Consider the following 26,280-nt stretch of genomic DNA (forward strand, 5'->3'; position numbering starts at 1 on the left):
TCTCTATGAACTGAATTGAAAAATTGACTACAAATTCACAGGATGAATTTGGGTAAAGGAGGGTTTAAAGATGGGTAAAGGAAGGAGGATTTATTTGTACAACTGACAACTGTGTAGACAGGTGATTTTTTTTTTTTCTTCAACTTGCAAACTAACTGCCTGTGTGGTAGGGTATACTGTTTTCTGAAAGTTCATGTGTTTTCTTAGAAAACTGTCAATGCAAGGCACAGTTTTAGTGAAGCTGGTCTGCTAATTAGGATCAGTCATAAAGAACTTCTGGCAGACTCCTTAATTACTTTTTTCCTTAATATTTTTCCCCTCAAAAATTAACTGTTTGGACGTAGCAGGACCACCTTCCACACACAAAGGGAGTCTGTATTTCAGACTGATATTAAGACACATTTATTTGCTTTCTGTGAGCAAGGGTCATCAAGAAAACGTTGATTAATGTCTAAAACTTGAGCAAGGATTTCTTGGAAGCTAGAGACTCTCTGCTATCAGGGAAGGGCTGGAGGGGCTTTCTGCAGCTCCCTGAGCTGTCAAAGCATGATAAATTGTTCAGTAAACATGCCTTAGCTGATGCTGTAGGGACTCATTTGAGCTTTGTGGTGGAACTCCCAGAGGATCCCAGACTTGCTGGACACAGTTCAGCTCAAGCCTCCTTAGGATTTATCCAGCTAACCATGAACTCTGATTGAAAAGGATCTGGAGGTGGTTGCAGGTACATAGATTTCTCCCTCTGAAATCAATGCTGCTTTCCAGGCTTATGCATTAAGAACTCACTCTTAATGACCACGTGAGAGTGAAGTGAAGGTGGTAGGACAGAAGTTTGTTCTGCTTGCTGTGGTAAAGACGTGTGACCTTCTTCCTGCTTCTGGACTGGTTACCAGAGACTTGAAGTGGAAGCCTTTTGAATGCAACAGGAAATGTTCTACTTTTCAGGATGTTTATGCTAGAGGTGATAACAAGTAGTACTGCCAGTAAATAAGCAGCTCAGAAGGCAGTTGCTCTTATTATTTTACTTGTTTTTAATGCAAACTATTGTCCTCCCTAAAGAAGCTGTTTATATTAGGAACTAATTCTTCACTACAAAGGTGGTGAGGAACTGGAACAGGTTGTCCAGGGAGGTGGTGGAGACCCCATCCCAGGAGGTGTTCAGGGCCAGGTTGGATGGGGCCTTGAGCTGCCTGGTTAGTGAGAGGTGTCCCTGCCCATGGCAGGGGAGTTGGAATTTCATGATCTTTAAGGTCCCTTGTGTCCCTAGCCATTCTATGAAATTCTGGATAGAAGACAAAATTGAAGTACATGAGTTCTCATAATTAAGTAGATGGATATTAGGAAATGCCCTGTTGCCTTGATACATTTTATAAAATGGTATAACTGAGTATACAAAGGGTTTGCTTTAGGACAATAAGTTTCTTAAAAGCAGGAATTAATTTTTGACTTGTGCAAGGCAGCAAGAGAAAGGTAATAGGAAATAACTAGGAAGAGAAGGGTAAGTAAGTAACCAAGGTGAAGTCAAAAAAGCTTTAATGTATTCAGTATAACTTGAAATAATAGATTGGGTTCTTTAAACTTGGATCTAATGTGATTCTTGTGAGAAATAAGCCTTGCCAATGACTTCAGCAGAGGCCAGCTTGGACTTTTTTTCTTATTTAAATAAACTGGAAAATGGAAAGTAACAGAAGAAAGGACTCTTCAAAGGGACTCTTGCCTAGTTTGGCATACTTAGATAGTAACCTTGGGGTTGTATGTGGAGAGATTTTGACAAACTGAGCTCCATGTTAGTGGATTCTCGCTGTGTTGCTGCTTCGTGGTGTTTATTCACCCATAGGCACCTACACCTGGGCTTAACAGAGGTGTTCAAATTACCATTATAGTTGGTGATGGCATAGTAAATTTAGTCTGTGGAGTCTAGAGTGCAAATACCTGACCAGATATTGGCTAGAGGAAAGTTGCTGTGAGATCTAACTATGTCTTGTAGTGGGAATTCAAATTCTTCAGACTCATTTCAGGAGGCAAAAGAGAATGCTCTTTAAGGGTGGGACAGAGCAGGATGAGATTGACCTACAGGTTGAAGTTCTGTCTCCTACATCACATGGTTACTGTACCTCATTCATGTGAAGAATAAAATTCCTCTCCATCCTTTATTCACCACTAAGTTATTAATCCAGTCTGTTGACTCATAATAAATAGTCTTGTCTAAACCATAAGAAAGTTGTGTTTTGATTGACAGTCACAGAAAACCAGCATGCATTAATTGCTCTAGCTCATTTTGTGGACAAAAAAATAATCAGCGTAAGACCCAGAGTAAGTATTTCAGTATTACATAGGTATCGAGGATTTGAAGATCCCTGACTATCCAAACACAGTCCTTCTACATCAGGGTCATCTAAATACAGTCCTTCTACATCAGGATCTTGTGTGCTATTTAGAGTCCATCTCTCTGTTGAAAACAAGTACGTCAAAAAGTCAGCTTTAATAATTTTTTTAAAATAATGAACTTGATTGTTGCTTAAGTAGCCGTGACGATGTCTTACAGGACAGCAATATCCTTGCAGTGGTTTAAGAATTGTGTCTGTGCATGAGGGTTGTGTAACACTCCTTGAATTCCACCACTTCATCATTTCAGTCCTTGAAGGCACGCAAAAGATATTCCAGCTTGGTAGTAAAACACCCATGAAAGTACACTGTGGAAGGAGGTGGGGGACAGTCTCTGTGTGTTGGGAAAACGTGATGTCTTGACATCTAGAAGCTGTGGACGTATGTGCACGGTGAGAGAAGCTCACTGCTGTCCTGCTGAGGACACAGCTCCACCTCGTTGCTCTGGCAAAGCCCAGCTGTCAAGTCTCGGGTTTGGCTGCAGAGGCAGCATGTCAGCTAGGGGAGTGTTTCCCAGTGATTTCAGTTTTCTTAAATAGCGTGTGGTATTGAGTGACACATCCTGCAAAGTGCAAATACGAACAGGTCAGGCTTAAAACACACTGAGTTGCTGTAGCGGTGGCGGTAATGAATAATGTAGCCTTTGTGTGATCGTATCAGCTGCTCAAATTATTTGCCTTAGTGCTCTAGAGAGCTGTAACGGTAACCAATGAAGAGCTGCCACGTGTGTGTGTGGCTAAGAGGGAGTGGGAAGGAGATGCTGAACTTCTGAAACAAAGTGGTCTTCACTGTGCCTGAAATGACTAACACTGTGTTAGTGTTTATGTAAAATGGTGATACAGCTTCTCATTCAGTAATGGGAAAAGTCCAGATTGCTGCAGAGCAAACACTCCTATCATTTCATGAGTTACAGACTTTCTCGTTGTCATCCACTTCCTTCTGTTCAAAAGAGATAAGAAAGGTGCATTGTAATGTGCTGGATAGCTCAGGAGATTCTGCTGGGCCTTCAGCATTCCCTGGAAAATGAACCTGAAACTGTCCAGTAAGATGAAGCAGAAGGAAAAGGGAAGGGAAAACACAAAAAATGCACAGTAAGAATTTCTTTCATATAAAGCAATTCATCGATTTTTTTGGTGTTTTTTTTTTTTAACACTCTTTTAGTTTTCCAGCTTATCCTATGGTCTCAGCTAGTTGCTGGGCAAGAAACAGTGTGTTATGCCAACCACAGCTGATGTTTGCTGTGCACACACTTGTGTGTGTATTGGCCAGCTGAGCAGAACAGATGCCTTCAGTACGTGCTTGACAGTTCCCCTCTGTGTGGGTATCTCTGCTCTGCACAGCCACTTTCTCACTTTCTCTTCTCTACTCTCCCCTTGCCCTTCCCCAAGGAAGGTCACTCTTAAAGTAGTCAAATTCACTGGAAGACATGGTCACTAAATGCTTATGAGAATGGGGAAGATGAGAAGGAACTGATGGTGCTATTTCAGAACCTTTCTGTTTTGTTTAAATTTTTGGAATATTTTTTTGAAATATTTTTTAAAGAAATGAGGCTTACAGGGTGTCTGTAAGGGAGTCCTTGCTGTTTTACTTGGGACCTGTGATTGTTCCTTCCAGTCCCGTGGCCTGGGCATGTATCTGTCTCAATGTGACAAGATCCCATAGAAAGGCAGATGCAGTACCTCGAAATTAGCTATGGAGACCCTATTAAGGTCTTTTACTCAGTTTTCTGAATAAGCAGGTGTTTTCTTCGCCTTTTGCTGTCTAGGAATTGGAGAGCTCGGTTTTCCCTTGGGATGATCAAATACCTGAAGTGAGGAATGGATTAAGTGCTGTTCATCAGGTAGCTTCTAGCAAAAGAAGGGCACTGATCATATGTTCTCTCTGTCTGTGCTTGAGGATGTGATTTCTCAGTATTATCCTTCCATTGCTCATGATGTTGTGGATGGGACACAACGGCTCATGGTGTGAGCAGCAATCTGTATGTACCCAACAGCCTACCAGAAAAGGACACATTAGCACTAACTGAGACAAACACCTCTGGGAGTGACAGGGCTTGTTCTAAGACTGGAATAGAGTCAGGCAATGTGGAATTCCAGTCCAAATTCTGTTTCAAAACACTAGTTTTGTGTTAAAAGGGAAAAAAAAGGAGCATTGTTACATTCTGTTATGTAGCACCTTTATTTTAGTAGTTTCATTCTGTGAAATGAATGCTCTGTAGACAGAAATCACCTTCGTTTCCTGTCCTGGAATTTAATAGGAACCGAAGGGTGTATGAAAAGGAAATCTGTCAAGTCCTGGTTATCACCACAAGCACTTGTTTACCAGAACATAATCAGTAGGAACACTACTGTGAACGATTGAGTTGGCTGTGCTTTCAGCAGAAGTTAGGATACACACATGCAGTCTCCTGCGTTGTCCCATTTTTGAATCCTCAGAACAAGCGGTTTGAGAACAACTGAATCTCTTCCCAGCCCTATTGAGTTGGACTGAAGAACCATAGTTAGGCAGATAACTTCCTTCCTAACGGATGATGCTTTTTTCAAGTTCCTCAAGAGCCTGTTATTACACAGGAGCTGTGGAGAATTTATTTTGGCTATGCAAAAGCATCAGGGAAAGGCTTTGTCTTGGCTTTTTGCAAGGCGAGAGGAGATGAGCAAGCTTTCTTGGCGTTCTGCTCTGTATTTATGAAGCTGTTCCATTAAGTGGTAGCAAATGTAAATGGCCTGATGTCCTGTCTGTTGTACCTCAGCCACCACAAATTAGTTTGTGCTCTTCATGCTACTTATGTGCTTATGTAATATAAATAGATTTTACTAGAGAATGAAGGATCTGAAAACTGTTTGGGGTTTTTTTTGAAGTATGAAGAAACAGAACCTGATGTCTAAAAATGAACTTGGATATAAATTGAGTCTGACTGAAGAAACTTGGAGCTTTTAATTTTTTTTATGTGGTTCTCACCAAACTTTTGTTAGTGCTTGCCAGTGCTTTCAAATGTTTCCAGGCAGAAACTTCTCCAAGTTTACCCTCAAGTTACATGGTTACAATGTTTTCAATTCCTTAGTGGATAAAATCTCAGTACTGCATTTAAAAAAAAAAAAAAAAGTAGCATTTGATGTGCAGATCTCACTTTTTTTTCATTATAATATACAAGACATAATAAAGGTCTGATAAAGTCTTGGTGGTTTTGTTGGTTTTTTGAAAAACCAAAAATGTCAAATGGACAGAGTGCCCCCTCACAGAGCACTCTGCCTGCAGATGTAGAATGAGGGTCTGGGTCAGTCCATAGGAGCTTGTCTCTGCAGCTTCTTCCCCTTCATGCCATTGCCATGCTCCAGCGTGGATCCCCAGTGGGTGGCAGCTCCCATCAGGAGAACCTGCTCTTCTGTGGTCCTCTCCACAAGGGCTGCAGGGGAATCTTTGCTCCACCATGGACCATCTCCGCCCTCCCCTCCTCCTCCTCTCAGCTTGGTGTCTACAGGACTCTGTCCCATGCTCTCTTCCTCTACCCGTGTGGCAATTTTTTTTTGCCCTTAAACCTGTCTTTCCCAGAGACACCCCCCACCTCAGCCAGGGTTCAGCCATGCCCCATGGTGGGTGGGTTGGAGCTGGCTGGAACCGGCTGTAACCTGCTTGGGGCAGCCCCTGCCTCTCCTCACAGAGACCACCCGTGATAGCAAATACTGGCACCTACACAAGTACGCTGTCGAATTTGTAATTAAAAGAGGCTTGTGGGCTCATCAGTGTGGCTTTTTGGAGAGGGAAGAATAATCAGAAGTACCTGCTTCAAAAGGTCAACCTGAGGTCTTAACTGTTTTGATGTGTCCCTTTTCCCTGCATGTTTCTTTTGGCCCTGTGGGCTGACTTTGTATTTCTTCTTGGTGACATGAGTTGACTACAGCTGGTATGAGGCTGCGACAGTGGAAAGTGTTACAGTTGAGGAAATTGAACCCTTCAGGAAAAACCTGAAGGGTGTGCATTCCTTTTGCAATTTTAATTCAGAAGATAGAGGGGGAGAACAACTCATACCAACGTCAACCAAGCATTGGATCCCTTATTTCTTCTTGGGCTGTCTCTGCCACTGAGGAGTCTGTTTTGTCTTCTGTTGTCATTTAGGCTATCATAGTAAATGCAGGACCTAAATGCAGTATATAATTGGATTGATTTTGTATTAATACACTATTCAAACAGCAACCATCTACAAATATTTGGCTCCACAGCTAGTGCTCTTTCAGGCTTGTGGGTGTGTGGAGGCTTTGCTGAGCAGCCACTTGATTAAATCCAAGGTGAGTACAAAAACCTGAAAGCAGCACTTTCTTTGTTATGGGGCTCAGGAAGCATGTTTGTGTCCTGGTAGGAAAGTAAGGCTGCCTTAGTATGGGGTATTTTATAGAGCAGTTCCCTGCCCTTTTCAGGCTACTAGATTTTTTTAAATTATCTGACTTGGGAGTTCTGAAACTCCGTTTTAGCAAGTTTATGAGCCTCGTAGCCACAGTTCCTTTGTCTGTGTTCGGGGAAATCCTGCTCACACAGCCTCCCAAAGCGCTGGGTAAAGCTGGGGTGGCAAAACCTGACAGATTTTGTAAATGACTGTGTGGAAGTACATTTTTACCTTACGTGGGTGTGAGCCTTGTAGAAGCTAACACTGTCTGCAGTCACATTTATATGCCTCTATAGCAATTAATTATTAGAAGCAAAACATTTTTGGTGTGTTATCTTGAGAAAATACTGTGGAGGGGAACATCCAGGTGCTTCTCTTCCTTCACAGCTGCATGTAGGAACCCTAAGGACCAAACATGTAGAGGAGTCCATTTCTGGTAGGAGCTTTACCTGCCCTCTTGTCACCACTTTGGTAATTCTTGAGAATGTGAAGCTTTATAATTGTGCTGCCTGGACTTTGGGAATAAGAAACACGCTGTTTTGTTCACAGCAGTTTTGATAGATGCTCAGGAGTTTTGGGGTTGACAGCAAGTCCGAGTGTGCTTTTAGCAGCTGGAGTTGCTCTTTCATCTCTTCCCCAAACTAATCTAATGGCTTAAAATATCAGGCCTTGCTCTGAAGGGAAAAACTCTGCTTGGCTTGAGAGGACCGATGCTGTATGAGTAACTATGTACTTCTCCTGCTTATGTCTATATTACTGAGCTGTTAGCTGTGTGAACCATGATTTCAGCTTCTAAGTAGGTTCCTTCTGAGAACTGCAGAATCTAAAGTCCTGTATTCTCCCATATTCTAGCACCGTAAATGATTTGTAAAAGTTTAACTGGCATATAATATACTCTGTTCTTATTGGATTATCAGGGCTTGTGACTTGTCACTTACTATAGCTGCAGGTCCTTTCTTCCCCCTCTCCAAAAAGCATGATAAACAAAGCCCTGAAAAACAAAATCAGAAGAATGTGAATAAAAAGCAGTGGGTTATTACTACTTCTATTAGATATCTCATTTTGTTGTCCACGGCCTTTTTTTATGCAAAGAATATTGTAAGACCTGAAGCTGATATATTATAACTGTAAAGCAAATAAAGGTGCTATTTTAAAAAATCGTCTGTAGCACATAAATATTCTTCCAACTATCTGTATGACTCTTTGCAGGATGAAACTGTAGCATATTCCATAAACTGGGTAAGATTATAGAATTATTTTTTTCTTAGAAGAATAAATGACAGCTCTTTTACTGTAAATTTTTAGACTATGAAATTAGATGTAATTGAATGTTTAGGGGGGAAGTCCTAATTTCTGTGTAGTAAGTGTGCATCCCCCACGTTTTATTGAGAGGGGGCTGTTTGTAGAGCTTGTGCATCATGAACAGCTCTTAGCTGCTTGGAAATCTACAGCAAGCGATCGGTGTAGCTACATATTAGCAATACAAGACTCTTGGAAAAATTGCCTGCAGAGATGATTCTGGTGAAATACTTACTGTAGATAACATATATTACAGCAGAGCGACCTCAATTTGATCTTGATTTCCTGTCTATATTCATTGGTACAGAACGACCAAGTAGAATGGTAGCGCTGCCTGTCGTTCTTCGCCTGTATCTGAATTTTTCAGCATTCAGATACTCGACCTTGGAAATAAGCCTTGTATGTCTTAAATCCTGTACTTCACCTTCATGTCACGTAAGAACACTTGGTATAATGCCAGGATGTTACTACATGACGTGTATCTGTTATTACCTAACATGTCTCTTTGAAGCGCTGCCTTAAAATTAGCCTCCTACTTACCTATTTATTCACTTAAACCAGTGACTGATATCCAGAAATGATGAGCACTCAGCTTTAAATACCTTTTTTTATCTTTCTTTTTAACTTGAAAGACTATAATTCCTTGGTTATAACTAAAGATTTCAGACCTGTCAGCCCAGCAATTAAAATGGGCTTTGCTCTGTGTCCCCATAATTAACTAAATTTGTAGGTAACAGTTTTAGCTCTTTTTTCAGTGTGTCCTTAACATGGATTGATTTGTAATGAGTGCTCAAAGTGCTCTCCTCTTACTTTGTTGATGTGAAAAGAGGGCAGGTCTTTTAAATTTGACGTTTAGTAGCATTTTTTTACTGCACATCTAAAAAACCACTGTTGAGCCTCAGAGTTTTCCTTGCAGCAGCTCTGTGTGTCCTTCTAGAATACCTGTCCACTGTGATCAGCATCAGAACAGGCATCATCTAAATAAATTAGGGTAACAGTCATTGTGAAGCTGCTACTAATGGGAAGTAATACAGTTTCTAAAATGTCACATGCTGGTGAGCAATTCCAAATTGTTTAATCCCAACATTGGTGTTTATATACTCTGCATCTTGGAAGTGGACAGGGACGTGACAGGCTGTACAAGGCCTATGATAAGCATAAAGACCTTGGCATAAAATGGGTCCTCTCATACTTCCTTGCTGCTTGGGGAGAGGAAGCATATTGAAAAAATAAGATCCCAGATCAAATCCAGAAAAAATGGGAATCTCTGCTCAGCACAGTGTGAAGAGACAGTATAACTGTCATGTGTAGTACAGTCGGTAGAAGCTTATTTTACGTCACCTCATAGACTGTTCTGAAGTGCAGTACTTTTAGTATGATATTAAGTTGAAGATCCACATCTGAGCCAGTTATTCCCAGTGTTCCCATGAAGGGAAATAGTAAAAATCTCTTTATGGGCTGTAGGGTCAAGCGTCTATGGAGAGCAGCCTCAGCTAGGCAGGATAAGCAACACTGCAGAAAGGTGCTCTCTGTGGCACTTTGAAACTATTTACATACCAAGTACTGGATTTGGGAGCAAACATGCTTGGGTTTATGTTCTGCTGCTTTCACTTCCTTCAATGCATCATAATCCCCTTACTGTGGTCCCCCCACTGTAGAAAACTATTTATTTATTTATTTATTTATTTTACTGGAATCAGCTTGGCTTCAGCTCATCTAAAAATATGGAAATGTTAATTTATTCAGTTTTACTCACTTTATTCATGTAAATCCCGTATGAATTAAACCCCATCTTGGTCTGTGAATTTAATTGGACTTCTCAAATGAATTTATGCAAGATACTAAGCTTTTCTGAGAGCAAAACCACAGTAATGTGCCAACTTGTATCCTATGCTAGCTCCCTGAGAGCTCATGAACAAGCAGATACTATAGCACCTGGGGCCATGCCAAATAGTTTAAAAATGCCCTAGAGAATAATAAATCTAACTAGTGCTGTGTATCTTCTCTCATATTTGGGATAACCCATGATTTCTGTTGTGCCTCCCTCAAGTGCTCCCCTCCCTCATGTATTTCTACGATACAGAAATGTATAGAACTGCTTTGGAAGCCCTTGTAGGTGTCACAGTTGAAGTTGGAAGACTGAGGTTTGGTAAGACATACCTTGCCTTCCTGAACACGATGCTGGGAAGCACAGAACATGTATTATGAAATGTACTCACTCTTAGGATACAACTGACGTGTTTCCTCACTGGCTTTGCAAAACAAGTTTCAGCCTTGACTTCAGTGAGAACAGGACATCCAGACATAAATTCCTAATGTAGATAATTCCCAGATAGGCTAAGCTGCCCCAGGGGAGGGAGGGTTGATGGATGTGAGGAATGAATTTCACTCCTCGGGGGAGCTTATTTTCCAGTTTCCGTGAATGGTTACATGTTCACTGCAAACTCTCAGCAGCAAACTGACTCTCAGTTGCAGAGAGAAATATTTCATAATCTGGGCTATTGTAGGTAAAAAGAAATAACTTCAGCTGTAGAACGATGAAATGATGGATAAACTGAGTTTTAAGTTCATCAGTCCAGAGAAGGCTGTCATCTTTTGTGAAAGAACTCTCACGCTTATTTCTGAAATTTATGTTACATGAAGCCACATCCTGCAGCTGAGCATGACAAGTAATACCTCAGCTGAAATGATATAAGAAACTCCTGTGGTAATCTGAAGTGAATGGGATTTATATCATACTTCAAAATACCTTATTTAAATTACATGAGAACACTCTTGTGTCAGTGGCAAAACCACTCATCCCTTCTTATCCCTCCCCACATCAGCACTGAAATGAGAATTTAGTTTTCAGGCCAGAGAGGAGCCACAAAGAACCACAGAATAGTTTGGGTTGGAAAGGACCCCAAAGATCATCTAATTCCAACTCCCCTGCCATGGGCTGGGACATCGTCACTAGACCAGGGTGCCCAAAGCCCCATCCAGCTTTGAACATTGCCAGGGAGGGGGCATCCGCCACCTCCCTGGGCATCCTGTGCCAGTGCCTAACCACCCTCATAGTAAAGAATTTCTTCCTAATGTCTAACCTAAACCTGCTCTCTTTCAGCTTGAAGCCATTGCCCCTTGTCTTCTCACTGCACTCTCTGATGAACAGTCCCTTTCCCACTTCCCTGTAGGACCCCTTTAAGTATTGATAGGCCAGAATTAGGTTTCCCTGGAACCTCCTCTTCTCCAGGCTAAACAAACCCAGTTCTCTGAACCTGTCCTTAAAGGAGAGGCACTCCAGCCCCCTCATCATCTTTGTGGCCCTCCTCTGGCCTCGCTCCAGCAGCTCTAATGTTATAACGGGGATTCCCATGCTGCATCAAAATGTACTTCTGCTGATCATTAGAAACTGGGGCTGTGCCTCCCTTCTCCTCTATATGCAGGGGAGGTAACCTAATGTACAGGTGCCCAAGGAAGATGTGCTCATAGCACTAGTAAGATGAAGAAGCTGCTACAGAAGGTGGGCTTTGATGTGCTTCAATGAAGTTAAATTCCAGAAATCCTGGGTATATTTGTGGTCATATTGCTAGTACATGATAACTCTTACTATGAAAGTTACTAGCAATGTTAAGAGCTATTTAGTTAACACAACCTACCTATTCTGCTTACCTGTGTAGACTCAAGCCAATTCCAAAAGCTGGTTCCCTAAATCAAAACGTGTTTATATAGCAGAGTTTATGCTCTTGGGCACTGCTGTATAACTGCTGGCTGAGAAATAGCACATACCAGCCATACTAAATTGACGAAATAAAGATTACCAGTACTGAAACAAGTAGTATCTCTGAGCAGCAATTAGTGAAGCACTGCAAATGTTATTTTACCTGTGGTATGTGAAAATGTTCCCTAAAAAACAAACAGAAACTACCAATGTACCCTCAGAAATAACTCCTTCCTACCAGTCTTGATTCTCTGTATTCATCACCCATTGTGATGAATACAGAGTTTTTGAGTTTTCTTTCCTTACACAGTAACTGAGTGGTTTTATCCTCCTTTTTTTCCCCCTACAGTTTTATAGAACCCAGATTCATAACCAAAACAAAACATCCTCTCACAAGCTTTTTGGGAATATCTGCAAGTGGCCTCATGGGCCTTCATCAGAACCCTGGGATTATCTGTCATGTGTATCACTACTGGCGCAAGAGTCTTGCTCTGGGAAGCTGTTCCTCTGAAAGGACCTCACTGTCTTTATTGACTTGTCTCAAGGCTGTCTGGGAAAGCACTTGCTTTTCTGTTGCCCTTAGGTCTTGTGGGTTGGGTTGTTTGGGTTTTTTTAAATTATTCTTATTAATAGTAACTCTGTAGTTCTTCTGGAATTCTTCTGCCTGAAGAAGTAAAACAACCCTGCACGTAATTGCTTTCAGCTATGACATCTGAAATACCCATTCAGGTGTGTCCGTACTGATTTACTTCTGAACACTGTAACTATCTTCTTTTCACAGCTAATGTAAGTAGCTGGTGGAACCTTAGTATTTTTTAGTGGCTGACAAGAATTGGCTATTGTGACTCTTGGTGAGAGCCGTGCTTGGTGGTGTGCTGGCTTTGCCTTCAGGTGTGGTTTTCCGTAGTCCTCTTGTCTCAGGCAAAGCAGTGATGGGAAGACTTCACTGCTGGAGGATGCCTAGTTAGGCAGAAGCTTCCTGCTCTGCCCGGCACCTGCTTTCAAAGCAGCTGGAAATTCAGCATCAGGATCGGTATGGCTTTGAAATCTTCTTTCACCGTGTTTATGCTATGCTAGTCTTGTTTGCTGACTTGTTTTCTGGGAAAAGTAAATTGCATTACTGGCTGCTTAGGCATTAGATACTGTCACAACATAATGCAGTTGCTCTTGTGAACCATGAGATCACCAGACAAGCAGAGACTTGTACAGGTCTGTATTTCCAAAGTACTAGAAAACTAATGAGTGTTATTTGGCAGGGGCAGACAAGATGTTGAAAGGCTATTAGATTGCAGCTCTTTTTCTTTCTTTTTTTTTTTACTCCATGCACACTGATAAATTGTGTGTATTTGTCTTCCACAGTTTCTTGGTGAATGCCCTTTTGAGAAAGGAGTCTTGAACCAATTAGTAACTTTTTTGTGTCTCTACTGCAGTGTCATCTGCTGCTTGACACTGTTCTTTATGTCCACCTTTCTACAAGCAGAACCTTTTTTTTTTTTTTTTCTTTTTTTTTTTTTTGATACTTTGTAGACTGAAACCTTTCAATACTGCAGGCAAGAGTTTCTGGGAGAACATCAAACAGTGAAAGACCTAACTGCCTGGTTTCACATCACCAAGGAAACTCTAGCCCCCTTAGTGAAGCTAAAAGTTATTGCAGTGCCTGACTTTGGACCAAATATATAGACATCTACTAGATTTCTCAGACTGAACAGACATTGCCGTTTTTCCTGTGCCTCAGAGTGAGTGCTGAATTACTAACTACTTACCATCTCCTTCAGTAATAGGAGGCAGTGGTTATTTATAGAAATTAAGTTATAAAGGTAGTGTTGTCTGTGGAAATCAGATGCAAGTGGTCTTCAACCAAATGTGGGCTGATAGGTACTTCTGGAGTCATCATGGTCCGGCATGCAGGAGTCACAGAATCATAGAACAGTAGGGGTTGGAAGGGACCTCTTGAGATCATCTAGCCTATCTTCCTCAACCGAGGGAAGCTCTTCCTTTTTCCAGACTTTCTCCCTTACCTTCAGGGTCTGAGATTCCTGAGGGTCAGCCTTAGCAATGAAGATATAAGCAAAGGTGGTATTCGGTAACTTCACTTCACCTTCTCTGTATTCTGTGACACCAGCCACCCACCTCATTCAGCAGTGGGCCCACATTTTCCCTACTCTTCCTTTTGCTACTGATGTACTTTAAGAAGCCCTTCTTGTCTTTGACATCTCTTACCAGACTTAATTCCAAGGTAGGTCCTTAGCCTTCCTCGTTCTATCCTTGTATAATCTGACTGCATCCCTATATTCCCCCCAAGCACCCAGTCCATTTTTCAGCGTACTATAAAATTCTTCCTTCCATTTGAGCTTTTCCAGAAGCTCCTTGCTCATCCATGCAGGTCTCCTACCTCCTTTGCTTGATCTCTTAGGGGTGCATCTTAGGGATGCACCAATCTTGAGCTTGGAGAAAGTGATGTTTGAATGTTGACCAGCTCTCTTGAACCCCCCCCACCTTCCAGGAGTCTTGAAACTTTGATGTCTTCACTAGCAAAAACCCTCCAAGATACATTTGTTTCATAGTCAATTAGTTCATATTTTAAAATTAAAATCTTGAAAGCTTCTATCTAAAACTACAAAAAACACCTGCTTTCTTAAACATGATGCATGAAGCGCTTATTTCAGCCTTAGCACTTGCACCTTAAATGTGCTAAAATGCAGTAAGCTATCTTCTGATCTGTACTTGAGAAGTGGATAGTGACCATAAATGGGCAAAATACTTCAGAGAGCTCGCTAACTGTAGCTTTTTTCGGTTTATTTTTTTCCCCAAGAGGAAATGAATGCAGAGAATGTATTAATTGTTGAGGATTGCCCACGTGACAGTCTTATCTTCTCAGGCAAGCCCTTTTAAAAATAGAGTACATGTTGAATGTGATGGAGTTTGTAAAAGCAACATCTTAATAAATCTCTTCCTGAATTTTTAACATAAATTCTAGTGCTTTTAGGAGGAAAATCCTAGTTAATAGCTGAATTTGTGTTTTCAGAGTTTGGAAAACCTTGTGTTAAAGCAGTTGGAAAGTTTAAGATTAATTGATGTTATGAGCAAGCTGTATTTTGCTAAATTTTTCAGTGGGAACTATGTCCCAGACTTAGAAAAAACCCTTGAGAGTACTGAAAACTTGAGAGCATATAACTGGTAGGTGACTGGAGACTTACTATTCTACATGTTCAGAGAACGTATCGACTGTCAGGAGAGCTCTGTACTGTACGGTGTAAGCATCAGCTCCTTCATAAGGGTGGAAAAGCATCACCCTGGCCTAAACACAGCAGAGAAACACTGACTGCGAAGAACCTTCCTTACTTAGAGCAGCGTGCCTGTTGCACTACGCTGTCACTGAGGTTCTTTGATACACTGCCGCTTGCATGCAAGTATAAAAAAAGCCATCCATGCCTGCCTGCCTGCCCAGGTCTCCAAGCAACCTCTACACATTATTTCCTTTTAAGTAGCTTGAGCCTCCTGTCCACATACTGCTCGTTTAAATCCGGAGACTTGGTAAAGCAGCGTCTCGTGTGCGTAGCACCCTGAACGCATTAGGTGATCCCCAAGTTTCCAGTGGCCAATTATGTAGCGTGGTGAGTTCTCTTCTGTGGAAGCTGCACAACTGCAGTAGGCTCTTCTGCCCACTGACTGTATCGAAACGAAATGGCACAAGTAATTCCTGAGTCAATCTCGAGTGAAAATAATCAGTTCTCAAAATAATTCTATTTTACCTATCTAAAAAGTTGCTCTTTTAGGGTGCTTTAGTGTGAGCCTTCAGCTCTGCCTTTAGTGGGGAGTATGTGATCTCCCAGACGGCGTGAGGCTGAATGTCAGAGTAAAATAAGTGCATTGCTCTCTAGTGGTTCTTTAGAAATCAAACCAAATTGGGTCCTGACCAGTCAGCTGGAAAAGAAAATATAGGCCAAGCAAATAGGGGGGGAACTGTGTCTTGTAAGCAAAGCATTGCTACATGTCATTATTTAATGGGGTTTTTGGCTTTTTCCGCTTCTGTTTCTGGTTGCTGTAAGCTTTGGCTGCACTCATAAACCTGTAGAGAACAGCAGAAACATGAAAACACTGGCTGCTGGAGCGACTGTCAGCTCGAAGCCCCAGAAGCTGCTTTCACTGGATCTCTCTTTGCCAGCTTTCCTGCTACTGGGATTGTGTTGTGTTAGCCCAGACTTGCAGCAGAACGAATCGGAGTTGATGGTAGATGCTTATTGCTGCCTGCTGAGAACCTGACTTTGTTTTCTAAACTGTATTTTTAGAAGCACGCTAAGTGCAGGTGGGTTATAGAAATGCTTAGCAATTCAGCTGTTACTCTTTTCCCTCTGTGATAGCATTTCTCTTGGCTTCAAATCCTCCTTGTTTCTGTAAGAACAGTCAATATGCCTTCAGAATGCAGTCAGCTGATGGAGACAAATTCTTTTGTTCTAGTTTCTGAATATCTCTAGCATAAACCAAGTCAACAAATTGCTGATCTGACTGCATAAATTGAATCACTCTGAGATGTTCTTTTGTCTTGTCATTGGGAAGATGCATTTTTAATGGTGAGAACTTCACCAGCACGTGAAGAAGCAGGTTGCTGCAGATTTAGATCTGTGCTACTAACTGGATGGCACTAAAAACATAATGGTGATTTGGCTATGGCTAGAGGCCAAATGTCCACCAAAGTCACTCACTCTTTTTAGCCAAAAATGGGAGAAAATATATATTGGGAGCCTTAGGATTCAAGATACGGACAGAGGGATCACTCTCCAGTTAGTGCAATGGGCAAAACAGACTCAACACAGAATAAAACAAAGAAAACTAATTCATTACTACTACCACTACACACTCAGTGAACCACAGTCAGGTAATGAGAAGTGCGGCCAGGCCTTAAAGCACCTCCCCCCACCCCTCCCTTCTTAGCAAACTTAAACTTCATCACGATTTTACTCCCTTCTCCCCCCCCCCCAAACATGGCGCGGGGAGGGGCAGGGAATGGGGAGTGGGGTTCCAGCGGTTCCTCACAAGCTGCTTTCCTTTCCCAGGTCTTAACACTTCTACTTCCCCCCACCCCTCTCCTCTTCGCACACTTGACTTTAATGATAAACTCGCTCCCTTCTCCCCCATCGTGGCTTGGGGAGGGGCAGAGAATGGGGAATGGGGGTTTTCAGTCCATTCTTCCCGAGTTGTCTTCCGTCTTAGATGGGGGCGGGGGGCATTCCACACACACACACACACTTTCTCTGTGGCACTGTGGGGTCACACCCACATGAGACAGTCGTATCGATGAACTTCTACAGCATGAGTCCTCTCTATTGGGGAGTCATCTCTTCACCACTTGCCTCAGTTCAGCTCCCTTCCATGGGGTGCTGACATTTGGGCCCAGACTCCCCCGGCCTGGTCCCCTGCAAAGTCACAAGTCCCCCAGCAAACCTGCTGAGGCGTGGATCAATCTCTTCACAGGCCATAGATGTCTCTGCTCCCTGTCCTTATCCATGGGCTGTGAGGGGACACCCACTCCACCATGGTCTTCTCCACCAGCTGCAGGGGAAACTCCCTTTCCAGCACCCCGAGTGCCTCATTCTTCCCTGCCCTCCTTCAGGCCTGGCCTTGGTGTCTGCGTAGCTTGTTACATCTCACTCCCTTCTCCGGTGGCAAAATGCATCTGCCTGCAGGTTTTTTCTCCTCTATGTGATTCACAGAGGTGCTGTGACCATCGCCATCCCTGCAGCACAGCTACACAAAACTGTGACAAACATATATAGCAGTTAAACCAATTTTTTTGGTTTAACTCCCACCCTTCTTTCAGCAATAGGTATTGGTGCCTGCACTTTGGCTGGCTTTTTGCATGTGTTTTGGTGTAAGATAAGAATGTTGGCTCAGTGTGGAATGCCAGATACATAGTATGCTGTGATATATGGCTGTTAATATTTCACTGCTGTGGCTGGGTTCTCCTGTCCTGTGGATACGCAATTGAACAATAACTGAAGGGAGAGTCATGGCTGATTGCCCCTAATTTCTCACATTATGCTGATTTCTACTTGATAGATGTCAAACTCGGTAATTAGCAAAGCACAGGGTGTTGGTTTCTGGACAGTACCCTGTTTCGCTTTCGGTTAGTTTTAAGCATACACAGCTAGATCGTGAGTAGATCATGACTGAAATCTGAGGCAGCGCGGGTGCCTGCAGATCGAAGTCAGGAAATGCTTCTGAAGCATGATGGTTGCTGTGTGAAGCTCTGGCTGTGCCACGGTATCACCAGCCACGCCTGAGGAAATGCTGAGACAGCACTGCCAGCCATCTGTGAGACGGGGATCCTTCTACACTCGTTTATCCTCAGAATCTGTTCTTGAGCCCTTGTGTTCATGACAGCAAACTTCGGTGGCAGTTGTGCTTAGACAAGCCTGAGCTGCTCAACTAGAGCTCACACCAGTACTTACTGACTTCTTCCAATGTGTGAAGTTCATTCATCCCGCGTCTCTTTGTGTGGTGGAAGGGATATGATACTGTAGCTTGCGTGATGATGGAGCAAGAGGGGCCGAGCTTCTTCCTGGCTTTGAAAATAATTGCCTTGCTGGAACTGCTGTTATTAAGTAGCCAGATTTGTTAGGCATGTTTGTTAGATTAGTACTTCGCAGTCATGCTAATGTTTGTAAGCCTTATGATATGAAGAGGGGTTCTGCCTTGGTAATAAATTCCAGATTGAAATTTGCCATGTAGAAGCTAGAAGCAGACTGACTGACTAACAAGAGCTGCAGCTTCTTTACACAGCGAAATTCTGTCCAGCTGTTGAAATAATGATACACAGAAAGTGAATTTTCTTCTTTGCAGTATCTGTAGCATTCAAATTCGAAATCTGGGCTGAAATTGAGAGCACAGCTCAGTAACTACTGCAGGATCTATTTGAGTGGTACCCCTCCAGCAAAGAGAGGGGCTCTGCCTTTGTTCACTGGAGGCTGTTGTAAGTTCAAAGGGAGTGTATTTTTTTTAATGGTTTGACTTCTGTCACTGCTGTTTGAGAAAGCGTGCATCATCACCATGGAGATACTCCTGCCTGTAGTCCTACAGTTGTGACAAACTGTTCTAGTGTTACGCTGCAGCATGCTTGATTTAACAGGCTTAATAGCCCCTCTGTTTTGCAACTTAAAGATATTGGGGATAAACACCTCATAACTGAAGTTCTTTTGTGGGGGTTTTAAGGTGGGGTTGATAGAGTTGGAGTTAATTTTATCAAAAACCTAATTGCATGGGGGGGTGGACTCAATGATCTCTGGAGGTCCCTTCCAACCCCTAAAATTCTGTGATTCTGTGACAAGAGAAGACACACAAAGAAAGCTTTAATTTGACATTAATTTTTTTTCCCATAGTCTTGTCTTTGGTTTTAATCAAATCAGGTGAAAGATCTCAGTTAAACTGGTGTTTCCAGCATGAAAATAGGTTTCTGTGTTGAACACAGTGATGTTTCTGGATGTATAGTAGAATAGTTCTTGGCAGTACTATTTGCATGCACTTTGAATGGTGTATTGCTTATGTGTGAGGAAGGTGTTTGCTCTCCATTATGTGGAGAGCACATATGACCCTATGGTAGATCTTGTCACAAGGGCCAGAAATGGATGGAACCTGTGAACTGCAGAGCTGGAATTAGCAGGTCTAGGGTATTAATATACCTGTCTTCTGGCCAGGGCTAAGTGCTGCAGCCCTGTTCTATGCTGGACAAATGGACTGTGTATTGCAGTAGCTCATACGGGCTAGAACCAAGGTAATGGGTCAGGTGGGGCAAAGGGGGTGCAAGTTGTAAATGAAATAAATCTGGGGACCATTTGGCTAAATTTGGTGCCATCATCAGTTTCAGCTTGACCAAAACTCTACCGTCTGTAGCAGAGTTTGAGACAGTAAAACCCCTAACGTGCTTGCTTTCTTACAGCTTATGTTCAGAGAGGAATCTTATTGTAGGTGATGGTGATGCAGAACTTAACCAGTGCCATCTGTTCCGATTGGAGTACAGCTAATTTTGCTTATTGAATCGCCATGTATTGAATCAGATGTAATTGGGTGAAGAATGATTCATGCAATCTTAGGCTACTCAGATATGAATAATAACAAATTTAATTTGGTTTCCCAAGAGTTGGTTGATTCCCCCTCCCCCTTAGTTAGACTTATTAGATCGATGATGCTTCCCTGGAGTGAAATGTTGCCTCTTTAATGTCATTACGGAGCTCTTACTTGCCTCTTAACTCCCAGTCTTGTTTGTTTGATTTCGGTGGTTTGTTTTTTTATTTTGTATTTCTTTTCTCATCGACTAGTTTTGGAGTGTTCCTCACACTGAGGAGCAGAATTACTATCACAGGTCTGATCTTGTATTTATGGTACCCACTGTCTGTCCTTGTGGTTTTGGCCTCTTGCATTTGTGGGGGTTTTGGTACAGGGCCCAAAGCAGGATTTCTGCTCTTCTGAGAGCTCTTGGCTCTGTTCAGAGGTTTTGGATTTACTGTGAGCCGTGTTCCAAGTGTCCTAAAGTTCACATGCCGCTGTTGTTTCCCAACAGGCACGTGCAGCTCTTGACATTCTGGAGGGGTGGAAAGCTTATCTGAAGTTCTTGCATCCATTTTGTTTGTATCAATTTATGAATACATGACACCGTTCAGAGTGCCTGTAACTGTTTAGGCATGAGGTCACTGTTGTATTAGAGAAAGCTTTGTGTGCTGTTCCAACATATTTGAGTAAGTGTGCTGTGTAGTCACTTCATCTGGATAGGAATACCGTATCTATCTAGGTCTTCATGAAGCTGGTCAGAACTTTTTCTTTTTCTTTTTTTTTCCTGATTGCCTGGTCATGTGTTTGCTCCTGGGTTTTACCTCTTAAGGACTTTACAGCTTCTGTTTTGGGACCTCATCCTCCTCTTAACTATTTTAAGTGAAAAGCTAGTAGACTTTTTACATTCTGTGGTCAATAAAATGTACTGGACAATTAGCATTCCAATTGTCAGTTTAAAATGCTTACAGTGTTCATTTGTGTAGGCTGGGAATATGCCTCTAACAAGCTTGTATTTCCCTATCCCTGCACTTAAAATTTGTCTGCCTTGTTCTGCTTCATGTAATGGTCTGCCACTCCTCAACAGTTTAGGGAAACTTAATGAATACCTGTAGGCATGGCCAGCATTTTACCTCTGCTTTCCCATTCCGGTTTGAGAACTGCTGTTCCAGCATGGCAACATCGGCTCCTACCTTTCTGCATGAGAAGCCCTCTGAGACTCCTTTGGGGATGTATTTGTCTTCTTTTTCTCTGCTCAGCAGTATTTGGAAAGAGGGGATATGCCTCTAGACCATGGGACTTGGGAGGGACAAAGCAGGGGGGAATTAAGTCCTCTTGCCTTGTTCTAGTACGAGCACCACTGGGTTTGTTTAGCCTGGATGTGTGCCTCTCACCCTGCCTGTGGTCCTCTACTCCAGTCTTCCCCTTCAACACAGCTATCTTCAAGGCTTGGTGACAAAATTTCTGAACATGCTAAATAGATTAGTTGCTAAATATTTTAAGGATTCATCTTCTTCTCTGTAGACAGGTAAATGCTGAACTATGCTATAAGTTACGTAAACTTTTTGTGTAACAGCTGGTAGTATATATAAATATATATATATAATATATATATATATACCTCCAGGAAGATCTGTAATAGACCTGTGGGTTTCAGGAATAAGAATCCCACTTCTCCCCTTTGGCTGGTTAATTTCATGAGGCTGCTGCAGGGAAATACTAGAACTTGGAAACATGTTAATGAGTTTTGAATGTTTCGGGAGTCTGTCATCTTAATATTGCTACACTGATTTCTAAAAATAGTTAAGCAGTTCTGTCCTGTTAATTCAATATTTTAAAATCTCTACCCTGCTTGCTATCTTGTCTAACTTTGCCCTGCACTTTCAACATTCACAGCTAGTAAGCTAATAACCAAATCCACGAAGTTGCACAACTTTGGCAAAACTTTTGTCAGTGAGGCTTTTTGATACTCAGAGAAATAGAATATCACAAAACACTGATATATGCCAAAAAATGTGTAAAAAGCTACATCGGTCTGGTTGCTGTGCTTCATAATTGTGTAACTCTTCCTGTATCTTGCATTTAAGGAAAATCTGTATGCACACTCCTGTTTAGACTCCACTTCATCCCAGCTGTGGTTTACTGCCCAAAGCCAAGACATTAAATGAAAATACTGTAATCTGATCAACTATGCCTCAAATGGCAGTGCCACTTGGTTCTTGTTAGGGTAGTATTGCTCTAGAAGTGGGGAGAGTTGGGTCTAACAGTACCAGCTGGCACATGATCAGTTGTTGGGCACATTGTCATCAGTGTACAGTTATTCCTGTACACTAAAAAACCAATAAAATCCGTATGTATAGCTAATTGGATAGCAATGGTAGTATCTGTCTTACATCTGATACTCGAAGCTGTTTTTCACATCACACTATCTAAAGAATCCATGAAACAGCCTAGGAGCATCTAAAACTGGTTCTGGAAGTACTGGAGAAGTAAAGTACTTAAACTCTAGAGCTTTTTTAAGCACAGACCGCAGAAGGAATAATAGGACTGATCAGTGGAGAAAGAGCCACATCTCGAATGTAGACCAGCATGTACAACATGAGAATTGTCCATGTCCAGCTGTGCTGGCATGGCTGGGAGGGAGCACGATTTGGGTGATGGTAAATCATCCTGGTAGTGAGAATGAGTGGAGAATAAATACAGTCTAGTATCTGTATCTTATCAAGAGTAACTTTTTGCCTCTTTGAAAACTGAGATGATGATGAGGACAGCTATAGGGATGAAATCCAAGTGATTAGTACTAGAACTTAGGTTAATTGAACTTCATTTTGCAATAGATCAACTGGAAGCAGATTTGAGTTGAATGCCCAACGGAGGAGGAGTGTGTAATGGGAGATGGGGATTAAGACAAGGTAATTTTCCACTGTCACTTGCAAAAGTATTGGCATACAGGATTATTGCCTCATTACCAAGTTTCAACTGGTATCATTACTGAAAGATGCCATAGGTAGCATGGATTATTCATAAGGTCTGACTTCAGAGTTACTTTTTTTTAATAGAAAAAAATACTTTGAAAGAAACGATCAGCAGGAAAGCATGTCCTTAAAGTAAGCTGTCACAGGATGGATGGGCTAAAGTTTTTGTAGTAGATAATACATCAGAGCTGATTGTACCTACTACTTTAGTGAAATATCTATACACTTGCTACTTGTATTCCAGAACTGTGAGTCGAAACTGATGGGGATCACTGGTCTCTTTTTCATTCACAAAACTCTTTTCTAAACTGTCCTAAGAATGGAATATCTGCCTCTGCAAAACAAACCCAAAGGAACAGTGATGGGCCTATGAAAAATACATCAGCAGGAGAGATGCTGATGTCAGAGGAGGGCTACGGAGAAGAGGAGGCCGTCTTGGTTAAAAAAAAACCCACAACAAAATCAACCAAAAAAACAACCAAAAACTTAAACATTTGTCAGTAGACCTTCTGATAATTTAAAACATGTTTGGAAATGTGTTCTAGTAAAAAAATCAGAAGTTACTTTCTTTGCTTCCACTGTATAAACTGTCTATGCAGAGTTCAGATTTTACTGGTTTTATGTTGTCAACCAAGAAGCTTGTCTGGACGCCTACCTGTGCGACCTGTCCTAGGGAACCTGCTTTGGCAGGGGGGTTGGACCTGATGATCTCTCAAGGTCCCTTCCAACCCTTGTGATTCTGTGATTGGGGCACTCTACTGAAGAAGTAACACTAACTTGTGAAAATATTTACGTGTGTGTTTGATGTTATCACTGTCTGTGGCTACTAAACAGACCTTTCAAACTGTCCTTTAGGTTCCCGATGTCATCAGCAGCATCAGACAGGTCTCCAAAGCAGCTCTGCAAGAAGATGCCAAGCCAAGTAAGGACAGTGAAGATGCCTTCTATGACTCTCAGAAATTTGAGGTCTTGTACTGTGGCAAGGTGACGGTGGCTCACAAGAAAGCCCCCTCCACACTCATTGACGACTGCATCGAGAAGTTCAGCCAGCATGAGCGCCAGCGCCTGAAGCTGCTAAACGAGCAGCGGAATAACGAGTCCAGTTTGGAATTGCCCCTGTGTGAAGGAAATGCGCCAGCTTCTCCGCTGGACAGCCCGTTTGAGGAGCTGGACAGCCCGAATAACACCACTGGGCACGCTGCGATGTTTACCATCGGCAGCCAGACCAACCTGACCAACCTGGCCAGCGCTCGCGGCTCCTTTCCAGAGCGAATTTTAGAGGACTCTGGGTTTGATGAGCAGCAAGAGTTCCGCTCCCGGTGCAGCAGTGTCACTGCAGTGATGCAGAGGAGGGTTCATGACACTAACCTGAAAATACAGCCACGCAGGAGGCATGCAAGTGCACCCAGTCATGTTCAGCCCTCCGATTCTGAGAAGAACAGGACAATGTTGTTCCAGGTGGGTGCCAGAATGAGCAATTTCATGTTGGTTTTGTGCTGTATCTTTTCCTTGGGGGGGTTGAAGCTGAGAAAGTTTTGAGAGATTAGTGGCAGGGACCCTGTATGGGTTTGTAATTTGTTGTAAATATATCTCTTCACAAATTACTGGAACACAAGTAGCTGAACTTTAAGGAAGTCACCTCAACTCATAAGGTCAGGTAAATTTAAAAAAAAAAATAAAAATTACTTATCAAGTAGCTACTTTAATTATTTTATATGTCATTCTAGTTTGTCTGTATTGATGAGATCTAGGACTCACTTGAAAAAAGTGAGAAGTCTTCCAAAAAGAGAATTGATGAAGACTTCCATGTGAACAAATCCAATTAAAAAGGAGCTCAGAACTTGCATAAGCAAGCACAGCCTTTTGTTTGAGCCAGCCCCTTTATGATAGTTTGTGGTAATGCTCAGCTTGTCTTTCCCAGATGAGTACTCAGACATCTCTGCGCTGAAAGCTTCTTCCTTCAGACCTCACAGTTACTTCTTCTCTTGCCTCTAGTGCATTTGACATCTTCCAAATTGAGAAGACAAAAGGGCCCTTAGAGGAGGTGACCCATAAAAGGAAAGATCTTTGGACTTTAAGATAACAGGGGGGTAAATGCCAGGGTTTTATCTTTCCATTTGCTTTATAGATCAGTCTTTCCTTTTATTCTTTTGGGGAAATGCTAACTGGAGTGAGAATGTATTGCGCTTCAGAAAGCCACAGCTATCACTAGTAATGTAAAGGAAACAGCTGGAAAACTCTGAGGTCTGTGGAATTAGTTCTGTACATTTCAGAAGCAGCTTGGGAAAGCTGAAAGATAGCTTGCTGCAGAATCTCCTCTTTCTCATCCAAAATTATTACAAAACCCAAAAGTATCACCTTAAGATCAACTTAGTTTCCCAGCTGATTTATGGCATAGGTTTTTTATGTTTGCTTGGGGGGGGGGGAGGTTGGTGGTTTTGGTTGGGTTTTTTTTAAAGCACTAGCTCAGATTCTTTTTTTTCTTTTTCTTTTTTAATTGCAGCTTTTAATTGTTTAGGGAAGGTTTTAGTATTGTCTGTGAAACATGTGATCTTTGGACCAAAATAATTTGAAAAGAAAGGGGGGAAAAGGGAAGCTGTCTTCTTTCCAAGTCTTTTTCATGTTCAACTGAGTGTATTGTTCTTGCTGAAATACTCTTACTCAACATAGGCTGAATTATGGCATCCATGTTCTGCTGAGTAAGCTGTTGTGCTAAAGGCGCTCTCTGAATAAGAAAGGACTAGATTGTGACATTTTTGTTGCTGTTAATATCATGCCTCTAAGGCAGTCATAAACTAGACATATTTTTCTCTCCCACCTGCATCCCCCCTCAGGTTGGAAGGTTTGAAGTTAATCTCATCAGTCCGGACACCAAATCTGTTGTGCTTGAAAAGAATTTCAAAGATATCTCCTCATGTTCTCAGGTAAGCATTAATAAGAAGCAACCTGTAGATTACCAGGAGCAAAGGGATTTATTTGTTCTTCAGCTGAGTCACCTTGCTGCTGGTTTATAGAAAGTGGGGGAAAAAAAGAAATGTAGACATTTTTTCAGCATTTTGTGCTGTTTTCCTTTATTCAGTCCCAAACCCAATTTTTAAACATTTTCTGCTATCTGAATTACTTTGAATGAAAGCAGATTGCTGTTTACCCCATTGGCTTGTCAATTCAAAAAAAAAGAGGTGGTGGGGAGGGGGATTTTGTTTGTAACTAATGTGTGTGTATATAAATGTATATATATATAAATCTTCCACAAAGTTTGATGCTTCAATTTCTTTGGGGATCACAGCTAGAAGAAATTGGATATTAAGATGTGAACACTTGCAGCAGACAAAGTATTGATTTGTTTGTACAAAAGAAAGCGCTGTTACTCAGATTGGGGCTTTCACTCATCTATCATCAGTTTCAAGTAGATACTACACACTCAGAAAAGATGAGTGCAAAATAACCAGTCTGGACCATGGTAGTGGCAACTTACGATCATTGGTCAGAAAACAAAGTACAGACTC

The 26,280-nt window shown here is 41.9% G+C and overlaps 1 protein-coding gene across 2 annotated transcripts in view; it reads left to right on the forward strand.

Moving 5' to 3' along the window:
• TBC1D4 (TBC1 domain family member 4) overlaps window positions 1-26,280 on the forward strand; it is a gene marked incomplete at its 5' end in the record, with an annotated part of 114,376 nt that overhangs the window by 41,090 nt on the left and 47,006 nt on the right. For both annotated transcript variants that reach the window (XM_084268018.1, XM_084268019.1), the window contains 2 exons: window positions 23,630-24,232; window positions 25,609-25,698. In XM_084268018.1, coding sequence (XP_084124144.1) covers window positions 23,630-24,232; window positions 25,609-25,698 — 693 coding nt within the window. The remainder of the gene's footprint in view (window positions 1-23,629; window positions 24,233-25,608; window positions 25,699-26,280) is intronic.

The sequence above is a fragment of the Gallinula chloropus genome (genome assembly GCF_964237585.1).
Source record: "Gallinula chloropus genome assembly, chromosome: 1".
Lineage (NCBI taxonomy): Eukaryota > Metazoa > Chordata > Aves > Gruiformes > Rallidae > Gallinula > Gallinula chloropus.